The following is a 14026-nucleotide window of genomic DNA, read 5'->3' on the forward strand; positions in this document are numbered from 1 at the left end:
TCAAGACAAATTTTCATTTTTGTAACAAATGAGAACTGGACATTTCTTTTTCTCATTATTTCCTGAGGGAAATAATGGAATAAAAAGTTGCAATTCTGATGACTGGAGGTGATGGCTGATAACATTTTCTCAGGAGCTCTCCAGCCTGTAGAGATACTGCTGTCTTGGTCATGTGTGCTCTACAGGAAAGTTTTGTCTCTGTATTCAGGGAGGATTGTTTTCAGCTTTTATGTTTGCATTAAAGAACTTGAGGCATAATAAGAGATCTGTCCACACCTCTCCTGCTCAGATAATTGTGCTGTGTGCCTGGGCAAGTGTCTGTGTGAGGTCTGAGGGAATGGCAGTGTTGCCAATGAAGGGTTTCCCCAGCTCAGTGTGACGTGGGCAGGTCATGGGACAGCCTTTCCATTGTGGTGTGTGTGAGTGCTGGCACTGGGGTACCTGCACAGCACCCCCAGTTCTCTGCAAGCCACGTGTGTTGCACTTCATTGCTGCAGATGACCTTTGCATTTCTTCAGACATCGAGGTCTAACAGGGAGGCTGAGGCTGGGATTTGCTCACAGGGAGGTGCCAACCAGCTCTACAAGGAGCTGTCAACAAAGGGCTCTCAGAGGAGCAATAACTCCTTCACCATTGTAGCTTATTCCTGCCTCACCCCAGGCTTGATTAACTTCACCCCAACATTGTCTCATGAGGGCCTTTTGCCAGCACATCCCTGTCCATCACAAATTGTGACTCATTTCAGTCCTCACTGGAGTAGTTTGACCAGCAAAGTCCCCACGGTTTGATCAGCTCTGCAGAATAGTGCTGTGCACTGTGACACTCAGTCGTAAATGCTGCCTTCCAGATGAGGCTGTGGAAATCCCAGTTATCTGTTCTGCTCCTACGTGAAGGAGACAGCAAGTCTTGGACACACAACAGGCAGGAGTCCAATTCATAGAATCATGGAATGCTTTGGGCTGGAAGAGATCTTAAAAATCCTCTTGTTCCAATCCACCACCGTGGGCAGGGACACCTTCCACTAGACCAGGTTGCTCAGTGTCCCATCCAACCTGGCCTTGGTTGTTTACTTCACCCCCAGGACAGCAAAAAAAGAGCTATGATCAAATTTTCAAAACACTTAAGTTTAATTCTGGAAACCTGTTCCCACTGGAGGTCACTCCCTGTCTAAGTGGTGAGCAAGCTCAGGTACAAGGGAGTGTTTTGTCCCTGTCCACACAACAGGTCAGAGACAGAATTGGGAATAAAAGCCTGACATGCTGCAATTGCTCTTGGTTTATTTAAACTCTGACACAACACAGGAGAAATCCAAATGGGTGGGTGAAGAGAATAGAGAAGCACTTCCTGATGCTTCGGGATGCACTTGCCATCCTCCTGTGAACCTCAGCAGCTTGACAGATTGTGAGGTCCCAGTTTAACATGTCCCTGTTGCATTTGGTCTGTGGTTGGAAAAAATCTCCCTTTCCTTCAAAATGCAGGGCTTCCCTCCTAAAACAAGGAACTGAGTCAGCTGTAGAGGTTCCCCGGTATCCCCTTTCCATTAGGGAGGTTTTCCAATTTCTGAAAAGTGTTTAAAGAAACAGTTTGTTTGGCTTCACTTCAAATATTTAGCTCATTTTTCAGCAAGCCAGAGGTCACAGTGGGATCTGTAGGTCAGGAGAAGAAAAAGTTGCTTTACACAGTGAAACCCCAAGGCATATAATGAGTTTCTAATCAGTGGTCATTCCTCTGACTGGAGCCCTCTAGCATTTAGCACAAGTTTGGGGGATTTTTTTCCCCCTCCTCGTGAATGCTGCAGGGTTGGGGGTAGCTGTGCACAGTTACACTTTTGTTAATTATTGTGAGCTGTGAACCTTTATGCATAAAAGCCCTTCTGTGAGCAAAGTCCCATCTCCAGGCACTTCATGGAGTTCAGTGTAGTTCAGTGTAGTTCTCAAGCAGCATCATTCACATAAAAGACATTCCAGGGAGATGGGAAAACCCCCCTCACTTGGAGAATACATTCAGGGATTGTTCTGGCCTCCGTGCCATGCAGTAGCTGTGGGCCACTGCTGTCCCATGGTAAAATTTTCCATGGAATTTCTGGTGCAAGGCTTGGAAGGTTTCAGATGCAAGTTTGCTTGCTGCTAGATTGGATTGTTTCAGCAGTTATAGGAAGCCAAAGCTGGTGGGTAAACAGGCACCCAAACAAAGAGTGATACCTGCTGTGGGATTTTTTCATTCAGTGGTCTCAGCATTGTCCCACTCTATGTGTAGATGAGAGGAGCAAAACTCATGTGTTGATGATTAAGACATTTAGGAGAATCCAGATTTTTAGGTATGAGTGGGAAGTTGAATTAAATCCAGGGTAAAATATATAAAATATAGCAATTAACTATAGAATTACAAAGCAATTATCCCTTGAATTGCTTCTCCATGGAGGAGGGCTATTTCTGGGAACACTTGTTGGGAATGGGTAATTCTGCTGGGCACAGGAGAAGAGGAATGAACATGAGACTGGGTTTAATGAAAGGGTGAGCAGTTTGGGGGCTTAATGGCTGATATTGGGGTTTGTAGATCTGCCCATGATGAATTTGTAAGGCCTCCCTGTCCAGATTGGGTGCTGCTGGTGGCTCCTGAGGCAGCTGCTGTCCTGCACCTTCTGTTCCTGAGCCCATCTAACTGTACCACACCACATCTTCCTCCTCTGCCAAGAATGTGGGTGGAATCACAGATTCAGGACTAACCGTGCTGGAACACATCAAGATCAATTATTTTTTACAATTTTTAGGACTACTGCCAGACTACACCCTTTTCTCTCTACGGTTACCAGAACAGTTTAAGACATTTAGCAGGAACCCCAGACTTGGTCACAGCAGTCTCTTGCGTGCCAGACTGGACTTCCCCCTGTCACTTCATCAGCAGGATGTGGCCACTTCTCGCTAGGATAAGACCACATTTGTCTTTAGGAACAGGATGAGTCTCTGACCTTCCTTTGCCTGGATTACACTGGATACAGTCTCACTGAACTCAGTGGTCAAGGCTCTGTTTTATGTCAAGAGTCTCTGTTGTTTGTAATCACGTGTTTTGTCACTGGAAACTGGGGCCAGGTTCTTCCTCCCTTCTTCCCTCCTTTTGGTTAAGGCTTTTTAGGATTTTGTTGCTGTGCTTTGGTTTAGCTCTGGAAGAGCCTGCACCAGGTTTTGCTGGCAGTGTGATAAATTTCTTATCCAGGAGCTCTGGATTGGCAGCTCAGCTTCCCCTGTTCCAGGTTTCCTCCTGGAAACTATCATTCTCATCTAGGATCACATCACACCGTGCTGCTCCCTCTGGTCTGACACTGCTGTAAGCATGCCCCAGGCTATGGTGGAGCACAAATTTCAACTAACTGTGGGCTTTGAGCCAAGCTGCCTGACTCCAAAGTTGAATAACAGCTGAATTCCCTCCTCAAGTCCAGCAGCAGTCTGGATTTATGGACCTTGTTCAGAGCTACCTCGATTATTGCTTACATATAAGAGCTTTTTAGGAACTCATCTTATATGGAGACTCTACTGTTCTGATTTCTGTCACTTAATATTAATTTTCCTACATATTTGAGACTTGAAAGACCTGGGTTGAAGCACTTTTGCTACCACAGACTTGTTGAATTACCTTAAGCAGCTCATCCAGTCTCTGTTTCAGTGTCCCACCCAACGAGGTGAGCAGATGATGCCATAGTTTTCTGGGAAGGTGAATTTATTTAAGGCTCCTCAGTGCTCAGGTACTCTGGCTACAGCAGCTATGTGGGTTTTCAAATGACAAGCTGATACTTGAGCACCTTAATTTTAATTAAAATTGTTTCAGTTTCATTGGAAATTCACAGCCAGGCTAAACTATTGGAGAATTTCAGGTGAAAATTTGAAAGAAAATTAAGAATGAGGCAATAAATTCATTTGGTTTCAGGCTGAAAATATGGAAGGAGTTTAAGAATGGGATGTTAAATTTATTTAGGTAAAAAAACACCATTTGAAAAGTTCAGCCTCAGCTTTTTAATCCAACAGCCTCTTACAGCAGAGCAGCATGTTGTGAAACAGCACTGAGCACTCAGCAACGGTCTGTACCACAAGATGCTATAAAAAAAGGCATTATTTTCTACTACAGTGTGGTAAAAATAAAACTGAATAGAGATCAGTGCATTGATGTTCTCTCGAAAGACAGCAAGGGCACTGAGCTTGGCTGGCAGTCGTGTCTTTAACTGTGGTGATTTTCCTTGGAAATCAAACCCTGAAGATTTTGGCCCCAAAATGCTCATTGGAAATACTTGCTGAGAAAGTGCCTGAGTGGCTTTTTATCCCCTTGCCTGTGCTCCTCCAGCTCGAGGGTACAGCAAGGGCTCCTCGTGGTGGTATAAATCTCACACACGTTCTTGGCAGAATTCTTGGAGCTGAATATTCAGGTTGTTTCATCTCCCAGGAACGTTTTCAAGGGGACTTAAGATTATTATTACTTCTGCCTGAAAGGTTAGCAGATCTTCTGTGCTGTATACAATCCTGGGATAAACTATTCTTAGCTGCCTATTCCAGATAACTCCTTAAATAGTCTTTGGAAAATATGCAGGGTGCTTTTAAAATACGATGTAAAAGGAGATGCTGCTGTGTGTGATCTGAGGTAGATACTCTGACAGTGTCACTGGCTTGTGAGACCTAAGAAAAAAATAGAAATTTAGCTATGTAAAATATGGATTTTAAGGGTTTAAACAGGGACTTACTGCTGTTCCCCGTTTTACTGTCTGACCATGCATTCTCTTTCCAACCTCTAAAGGCAAAAGTCTGGTTGCTTTGTAGGGGAAATGAGTTCATCCCAAACAGTTGAACAATTTCCCTTTAGCAATTACTTGTGTCCTCTTCAATTTTGACCCAAAAAAATCATTAACACCCCCACACACTTCCTCTCCCCTCTGCCTGCCCCCGTCCCTTTCTGCTGGGGCTCCTCGCGGAGCTTGGACTCCCCTGACCTGTGGAATGTTTGGTTTACCCAAATTATCTCAGTGTCATGACATGTCTCATGGTGACAGACACACTCCCCCTTCCCTGGGGGGCCGATGGGAACCAGCAGCAGAGATTCCCCCTCCGGGGGTGCCAGGGAGGGTCCCGGTGACACCGTCCCCCTGCCAGGGCACGGGCACTGGTGCTCTGGGTTAGCCTGGCACGACACAGCCAGAGGCTTTCTGCTGCTCCAGGACTAAAACTGATTCCCAGTGACTCCTTTTGATTCTGTTTTGTGGCTTTTTTTGTGTTTTTTAGGGTCCCCCAGGTCCCCACGGAAACCCCGGCTCACCTGGACCCCCAGGACTCAAAGTAAGTATGAGCTGGCTCGAGGAGCTTTTGCCTTCCCATCTCAGAGGGCATCCCAGGGGAAGGACAGATTCCTTTTATCCTGCTCTGTACAAAAAGGCAGTAGCTGAAGCCATTTCTCCCTCCCTCCTGCTCTCACACAGACCCTCCAGCAGCACAGCCAAGGCCTTTTCCTGCACTCAGAGACCCTTCTCTGTGCCTCTGTCCTTGGTTCTCCCAAATTTCAAAGGCTGCCTAATTAGGATCCTGCTTAAGCTCTGCCTGTGCCAGGGAGCAAGCTGCTATGTTGAGACAAGGACAGTGGAATCCTCCCACTCCAGAACCTCACCAGCTCTGGATTTTTTTTGCTTTCTCATTTCTCTTCTCTGGATTTTGCAGCCTACTCCTCCATTTTTGGGTCTGGATAGTAACAGGAGGAACTGGCAGCACCCAGCATCTTCCTCTGCTTTCCTCCACCCCAAACTCCCTCCTCTCTCTTTCCTGAGTTCATGGGAACTCTGATCTCTATCAGTCTTCCCAAACTGATCTCATTGCTTCCTTCTGGATGCCCTCATCTCTCCCATGAGGGCTCACAGGCTCCTCCTGCAGTGCCAGAAGCCCTGTGTTTAGTCCTTTTCTCCTGTACACACATTCCCCCTGGCTGGGATTTGGAGGTGGGAGTCACCCCCTGCAGTTGGACCCCCTCCTTTGCCTGAGATAGAGCACAGAAGTGTCTCTGGAAGGGACCTAATCTGCTGCAAAACCCTTCCAGAAGGTGTTTTAACTCCCAGCTCACTCTGTGTATAAAGCTTTGCGTTACCTGAAGACTGTCAAGTTCCTGGGAAATTGGTTTGGATTGTTTTGGTGTGATTGTTTACACAGAAATAGATTTCTGTTTTATAACATTTATGTGGGACTAAAGAACAGTGGAGTTTTGGGAGGCAATGCTTAACAGAGGTTTCCACTACCAGGGAAGCTGTAGGATGTCTCAGCCAAACACAGAGAAAGGTACGAGCTGTAGTCCTGTCTTTCATGATCTCATCAGTAGGCAGAGATGTTATGAGCACTATTGATGCTCTGGAAAAAAGATTCTGGAAACTTGGCATGCTGCCTCCACGTGATTAAAAATTAGGCACTGGAGACATGCTGGTGAACAGCAGCTGGCTTAAATTCTACAGTGGAGTTATATGGCCTGAAAAGTGAGGCTGTAAAAGTTCTACATCTTAGTGTTCTGCATTTATTCTCCATCAATGACTTCCAGATCACACTTGTTGAGTTTTATAAGTCAAATCAAAGTTCTTTCACCTGACTTCCAGTCCTGCAAAATCGTGCCTGGTCCAATCTGTAGTCAAACCATGTCTCTATGCTATAGGATTTTTTTTCAAAAACACTTTTAGCCTAATGCCTGGTCAGAAATCATCATTTGACTGTAAAGCTCTATTTGGTTGATCACCTAATAGAAATTAAATCTTCCTGTAAGCATTTTTCCTCCATCTCCGTACACAGTCTGGCAGCAGGAAGCCCTCAGTGGATGCAGAGCTGTGATAGTCAGCAGAGATCTGGTGTCACAGGGCTTTGTGATACATCTCAGTTTCATCCAGCCACCATTTGCAGGATTAGGATGTTCTACATGATGCTTTGTCAAAAGGAGTATTACGTTTGCAATGGGATGTGAGAGCTGGAGCTCAGCCCAGGCCTGGGCATAAGTTCATCTCTAGCTGGGAGAGCCTGGTAAGGCAAGATTGCATGATCTTTGCATAAGAAACACTTTTTGGAAGGTGTATCAGGTGCCAGACTTTTCCCTTCCCTCCTTCCCTTCATTTCTCTGGTGTTACACCAGTCCCAGAAGATGGACTTTGCCCAAAAAAGTTGTATTTTACCCTCTTAGATGTATTCACCCTCTTAAATGCCTCTAAGCCTGTACCTGGGACTGATGTCTTCATCATAAAATCATCATAGAATGTTTTGGGTTGGAAGGGACCTTAAAGCTCATCTTGTTCCATCCCCCTGTCATGGGCAGGGACATCTTCCACCAGACCAGGTTGCTCAGAGGCCCATCCAGCCTGGCCTTGGACACTTCCAGGGATGGGGATCTTGTTAATAGACCCAGCCCATGGCTTAAATTACAGCTTTGTGAAAGCTCAGCCTGGATAACAGGGCAGAGCAGCCCCAAGTAGAACTTGTCTTGCCTTCGAGTGACTGCTGGACTTGGTCTTCCTTAAATAGCAGTTAATACCATGGAAAAAACAAGCAATCCAAGAGAGGAAACTGAAATTTCCCACATAGATACAGCTTGGAAACAATGATTAACACCAGGTCATTGTCACTTAGGAAGGAGCCCAGGAGCATAATTTTTATCAGCCGAGTTACCAAAGCTCTCATGAGGTCAGGCAGCCGTGTGTGAGGGCTGTGGGGTGGCACTGCAGGGATGTGGGTGTTTGTGTGTGTCTCCTGTCTGGTTGTGTTGCACTGGTGAGCACCAACATTGTGTCTCTGCATTTCAGAATCAACCCTGTACAAAGCCCACCTTCTTCTCACTGCTGGAACTGAGCATTTGTAATTCCTCGGATTTAGGGAGCTGATCTTTTCCACGGAGCTGTTTGTAGCTGCTGAGCCAAATTCCTGCTGATCTGCTTGGGCATGGATCCACTGGCTTCAGTGGCATTACACCCACTCCTACCACCTGAGAATTCAGCCCGTGGTGCTTAGCTCAGCAATCTGTAATGTGAAACTGCTTAAGGGGGGCTTCTCACCACTTTTTACATTGTTTGTTCGGCCTTGGCAGTTGCAAAATTGTTGTTGCATCTAGTTAGCAGAGAGTGATTATTGTAGATAACCTCTGAAATAGCTGTAAACTTATGCTGGGCAGGGGTTGTGGTTGGTTGTGTGACCTGTAACTTGCTGGTGGGGCAGAAGAGTTGTTTTTGCTAATGGCTGGATGTAGCTCTGAGGATGCCCTAATAGAGTTTGGGATTGGAAGAAAGGTCAGACAGGTGTGTTTTCAAAAGCCAGTACAAAAGTTGGGTTTACTGGAGGCTTTTGGCATCAGGCATCAGTAGGACTTGCTGCTCTGGATAAATCTCTTGTTATAGCACTTGAAAAAATTGGATTTTCAGTTTAGTGAATGGTTTTTCTCCAGGATAGCTCATCGGTTTGGCTCACCGATGTTTAAAATACTATTAGTGGGATTGCAAAGCTGAGGTGTTTAAATTGCACAGCTCTGGACTTCTCCCAGGTAGAGGGAAAAAAACCACAGAAGAAAATAATTTCTTCCTGTACAAGGGAAAGTAATGTTCTCAGTCAGTTGGGATGGAAAAGAGAGAAGCTTGTGGGCAAAGTGCTCTGGCTTGCTGATGAACAAGGCTTAGGTTAATTCCCATGTTGTCATTGCTGTGTGAGAAGAGCTGAGCAATTAATCCTCAATTTCAACCCTCACATCCAGGTATCCATTCCCTCTGGTCTCGTGGCCATCTTGCTGATTAATCTTGGGGCCACATGATCCTGGCTGAGTTCTCCACCTGTGTGATGGTCTCAGCAGTGTTCAACACAGAACCAATGCAAGCAGAGTCTTTGCTAATGTGATCTGGAGCTCCCCAGGGAAAAATGCAAGAGGCTTGTGTTCCTTTACGTGGCTCAAAGTCATTGCATGGAGCACATGGCAAGATTTAGGGAGAGTGGTGGGTGTCTACCTGCTGCAGTAAATGAGTTTTGCAGAGTAGAAATGAACAGCCTGCAATCTTGAGAACTGTTCTAATCTGTTCCAAGCTGTGGTAGCACCCACTGACTGCTCTGAAGCTCAAAGAGTGGGAGAATTGCCCTGATAACAGCTGCATGCAAAGCAAGATTATCTGCATGACTTCATTTACTGTTTGGAAACCCGGCGGCCTTCATTCAGAATTTGTGCAGATGCATCTGCCTTGAATCAGCAGTGCTCCCTACAGTCCAGAGCCAAGCAGTCTCACTCCCGAGCCTCACAGCTTATGGTGGAGGAGGAGAAGGGAGATTTACACTCTGCAAGGTGAGAAGTACTTGTGGGGTGTAGTTGCAGTGATGCTGCATGGAAAAGCAGCTCAGCTGGCTGTAACTAGTCCTCTGTGCTGGTAATGAGAAATGCCAGTTAGTAACTGATATTGCTCCTTTGTAGGGTCTCCCCTTCCCTCCAAGCACCTCACTTGACAGGCATTAATTAACCCTCACAACTGTCCCATGCTTGGTTTTGGATCCCCTGTGCTGGAGGTTGTGATTTATGATTCTAGGAGTGTTAAATAGCCAGTGACTGATCTTGGGATACCTGTCCCGTTATACAGACCTGAGCTGCTTGATGTGCTAAGCCTTACCTCTCCCCAGCCCAAAGAATCTGGCATGCTTCAAATCTCTTCTGGATTTTCCTACTTTTATCTCTCCCCCTGTTAGGTGCACCTTTCCACATTTTAAGAACTTGAACTGGGATTTTCAAAGGAATCTATTGGAATTAGATAATCAAGCGCTGCTGAAATTCCAGCCTGTGTTTGTCGGAAGATCACAGCCTCGAATTGTCATTTCTCTCGTCACGGTTGTTAAGAAGGAAAATAAAGAATACTGCCACTTAAGGTCAAGTGTGCTGCCTTCTGCCAGCCTGGGAGCCTCACAATTGCTCTGGCTGTTGGGAGTGTCTAATTAGTGTAACTTTCTCTGCAGTTTCATCTGTTCCTCACAGTTAAAAAAGCAACAGCATCTAGTGAGTTGTTGAGAAGGATGGTTTAGCCACAGTAATAGGCTCAGTAATTATTTTTGTGATGGTAGTTGTAGACAAGGAAGGAATCGCAGCTGTCTGGTCTAATAAGTATCAAAAGTCCTGGCATTGCCTCCTTCTAGTTACCCTTTCTTTAGCCAATTTAATTCTGTCAACTACTATTTAAAACTGAACTCTTTAGCAGGAACAATCACTCACCAAAACCACCCCCAGCAAAACAGCTATTTCCTGCCACTTTAGTACATTTGGGATGTTGGGGCAAGACAGAGATAAAACAAAATGTTTTTCTGATGTGGAGGCTCAGTGGAAGCAGAACCACATCTGTGGGCTGAGTCCTTGGGTTATGTCATTAATGTGAGTTTTTAATTTCAGGGTCAGAAAGGTGATCCTGGGCTGTCGCCTGGAAAAGCTCGGAATGGGCAGAAGGTAAGATGTCACCCCGAGGGCACAGGCACCAAGACCACTGTGTGCTTTTTATACACACAGAGGGAGCCTGTACTGCAGCCACAAACATCCCAGCTGCTCAAGTAGACTTAGGACCAGAAAATAAGACTTAGACCTTGGATTCAGGACTGCAGAGAGAGGTCAGGCATTGGCTGTGGTGCACTGAAATGCCACCTGCCACAGCTTTTTGTTGTCCAGGTGTTTATCCATTATTTAATGCACAGTCTGCATCCCAAACTGAAGTCTCTGCTGCTGCAGGCACTGCTTGAGCCCAGTATTTCAAGTAGCACACCTGAGGTGCAGCCACACCGTGCCAGCTCTGGGCATGCGGCTGCAGAAAAGAAACAATCCCAGTGTAAGGAATAAAAACCTTGAAGGCAGAGGAAGGGATGTTCTTGCCGAGGAGCTGTGCTTTGCCCCACATTGCAGCCCCATCAGATTGCTGCAGTGAGAGCAGCCTTGCTGGTCCTGCTGGTGGGGGAAGGTAGAGGCTTCCCCAAACCATTGCTCTGCCAAGGCATGGGCCCTGGTGAGGGTTTCCACCAAGGGCTGCTCAAACCAACACCAAGCACCCAGCTGGGAAGGGTAGCTGCTTTCTGGGTTTAGCAGTGGTTAAGGATCAGAGTTCTGCTAATTCTTTTCAGTAAGTTACAACTCCCATTTTTGCTGTTTCACGGATGAGTGATTTTTACTGAGGCAACAAGCCCTCACAGAACTCTAGAAATGAACAGTGGGGCAATCAGGGCTCCACATCATCTACCTCAATTAGTTCTTTCAGTGGTGCCTGCACAATACTTGTTAATTCATGCCCAGGGCAGCAGCCTGATTCTGTTCCTTTCACCCTAAGTCTTGCTATAAATACACAGCTCATAGAAAGCATCAGCCACGAGGAGCTTGGGCCCTTCATTTGAAACCAGATGCCTCCACGAAGCAAAGAGAGCCACACAATTGCAAGGTGGAAGGTGGTGCTAGAAATCATTCAGAAGGCTAAGTCTGAAATGATGCTTTTAACTTAACAGCACGAGATGCCTTTTGAAATTTCTGGTACACTACACTGAAGTGGCATCACATGGAAATCGTCCACCTCCAGACTGTGGGATGGTTTTTTTGCAGTCATGGTTGGTGTAAGAAAAGGAGAGATCCACATCACCTTTAGCTTGTGTTAACAAGGCTTGATTCCAGTTAGCAGTGATAGAAGTAAGGAGTTTCCAGCAGGAATTTGGAGTGATGCCTAATTTTCAAGCTAGATACTTGAAAATCATTGAATTTCAGTAAGCAAGAACAGCACAGCGTTAGAGACTCTCAAGGGTTTTTTGATCCTAATCTGAGGAGGCCGAAGTGGGTTGGATGTTGGAGAGTTCTCACAGCAGTGTGCTCATCCGCTCTGTGATGGCTTGGGTGTGCCAGCTGGGATGTGATGCAATCCCTTTTCAAAAGCACAGGCCACTGAACAAACCCATCATAGCCTGCAAAGGTTCAGTCCGTGTCATATGGGCAGGTTGAATAATTCCACCGTCGGCACCATCCGAGTGGGAGCCGTGGGCTGAGCCAGTGCAGTAGCAGAGTGTGAGCGCAGTCACAGCACTTGGCAGGAGGTACCTGTTGTTCTTATTGCATTTAGAAGCTAAAATTTCCTTGCCTTGGCGATTTCAATGCCTATTGAAAGGCGAAAGGAGCATGTGACTGAATGAGATCATTGAGGGGAAAAAAAAGCGCATTCATTCTGCTGGCGAAAAGCTGGACTCCAGCAGCAGCTGCCATTAATTAACTGGGGTTATTATTTATATGAGCCAGTTAATAGAGATGTTGTTTAAATCTACACTTCTTAACCAGTCAAGTTTTGAAGAGTTGTGATTAGAACCAGAAATATCAATAGTTGGGGGCTGGTGTCGGGAAAATAATTGCAGTAACTACACTAGGCACAGGGAAAATGTTGCTGAAAACTAATTGAACTTGCTTGCTTCCTGCAGGGAGACGTGGGCTTACCTGGTTTAACTGGGTTCCCTGGACCACCTGGTAGAAAGGTAAGAGTGTTCTTTTCTATTTTAACATTTTCTCCTGTACCTCTGCCCAAAAGATTTAATTAAGTCCCAGCACCCATCCAAAGAGTCTTGTGCCTGTTTCACAGGTGTATAGCCTGGGAGACAGGCTGAAGTAACCGTCTAAAGTTGTACTAGCAAGACTATGTAAGATATGAAATGAAATTCTGGATACAGATTCTGTTCCTTCTTTGTATTCCACGACCCTCTGCACCCCGACACTGGGTCTTCCTCAGCAAGCTGAATTAAGTTCTGGTGCACCAGTACATTAACTAAATGGATCTACAACTGGCAGCAATACTCAAAGGTTGGATTCAGGACAGGTTTAGCATTCCAAGGAACCCTTGACTGTTTATCCTGGTAAAGCACATTTCAAAAAAGTATCTGTATGCCTTCCCTCTCTGTTTTGCTTGGAGACTGACAGCACTAGTCAGGTTTTACTTTATTTGTTTCTGTATTGATGCTTCAACATCATTAACATCACGAACAACACACTTATGCCAAGAAAAGGGTATGTAGGGATAAAACACAAGATCCATCCCTGTCTTGCTGAGGCAGCAGTGTGTGTGCCTGTATCCAGGCATTCAAGACTGCACAGCAATACCTCAGCAATTCATACCTGGAGCTCAGGTCTTTGGTATATCAAGGGCATTTCAGTTGAGCTTCCAGTTCCAGGCTGTGTTGGTAGGTTGGTTTCTATTTTTTGGAAGCTGGACCTGCTGCAGGGACCTGTTTGAGTGGGGCTCAGTGGACATGACTCCCCTTTTCAGTAAGCCGATATTGCCATAGCCAAGCTGAGCTGTTAAAATTAGCATCTTGTTTCAATCACTTCATCATTCAATGGGCCATTTATGATATACTGTTCCTCAGGCCAATTAGCTGCACACAAACACCTACTCAGGTATGTTTTAAGACTCTGGGGAGAGAAAGAAGGTGTGGAGGAGGCTGAAAGAAACCCTCCCTCTCCGTGATTATTTGTTGTATGCTTTATGTTTCTGATATAATTGCCAAGAGTAGGGGCTGAGTTTATTTTTGCACTCCAAGGCTGGTCATGCTTGGGGTGCTGTGTGGAGTGGGAGTAATAGAGTGATTAATTACCGATCTTTTGCTGTCACAAACAAGTTTTAACTAATAGGGTGCAAAGAATACCATTTTCCTGGTGTAACAGCTCATAAAACAAAACCTTGTGGTTACGATCAGCAAAATGCAATGTCAGGAGTGCAAGGACTCATAGTGGAAAAATGGAGAAGAAATAGGAGATTGAACAAACATTCCCAAGTCCACCACATGGCCTTCACATCTGATCTCAGCTCCCCCAGGACAGGGCAAAGGCAGGGGTATGCTTCTGTTTCTTCAAGTAATGAGCAAGTTGGAGGTTGAAATTTTTCCTTTGGTGCAGCTTAAAAACAACCACCTCCCAGTAGCACTAGTCTGGCAGTGGTTTTGGTGTAACCTGGCTTTTATTAGCATCCTGCATTAAGGAAAAATTTACAGCTGTTGGAGAAATGTTTGGAAAAAAA

At 45.6% G+C, this 14026-nt stretch overlaps 1 protein-coding gene across 1 annotated transcript in view; it reads left to right on the forward strand.

The window, feature by feature from the left end:
• Window positions 1–14026, forward strand: part of LOC113969712 (collagen alpha-1(XXVII) chain-like) — a 144810-nt gene that overhangs the window by 27353 nt on the left and 103431 nt on the right. Inside the window, exons 5-7 of the mRNA XM_027687805.1 lie at window positions 5262–5315; window positions 10396–10449; window positions 12438–12491. Coding sequence (XP_027543606.1) covers window positions 5262–5315; window positions 10396–10449; window positions 12438–12491 — 162 coding nt within the window. The remainder of the gene's footprint in view (window positions 1–5261; window positions 5316–10395; window positions 10450–12437; window positions 12492–14026) is intronic.

The sequence above is a fragment of the Neopelma chrysocephalum genome, unplaced genomic scaffold (genome assembly GCF_003984885.1).
Source record: "Neopelma chrysocephalum unplaced genomic scaffold, ASM398488v2 Primary Assembly neopelma1_74, whole genome shotgun sequence".
Lineage (NCBI taxonomy): Eukaryota > Metazoa > Chordata > Aves > Passeriformes > Pipridae > Neopelma > Neopelma chrysocephalum.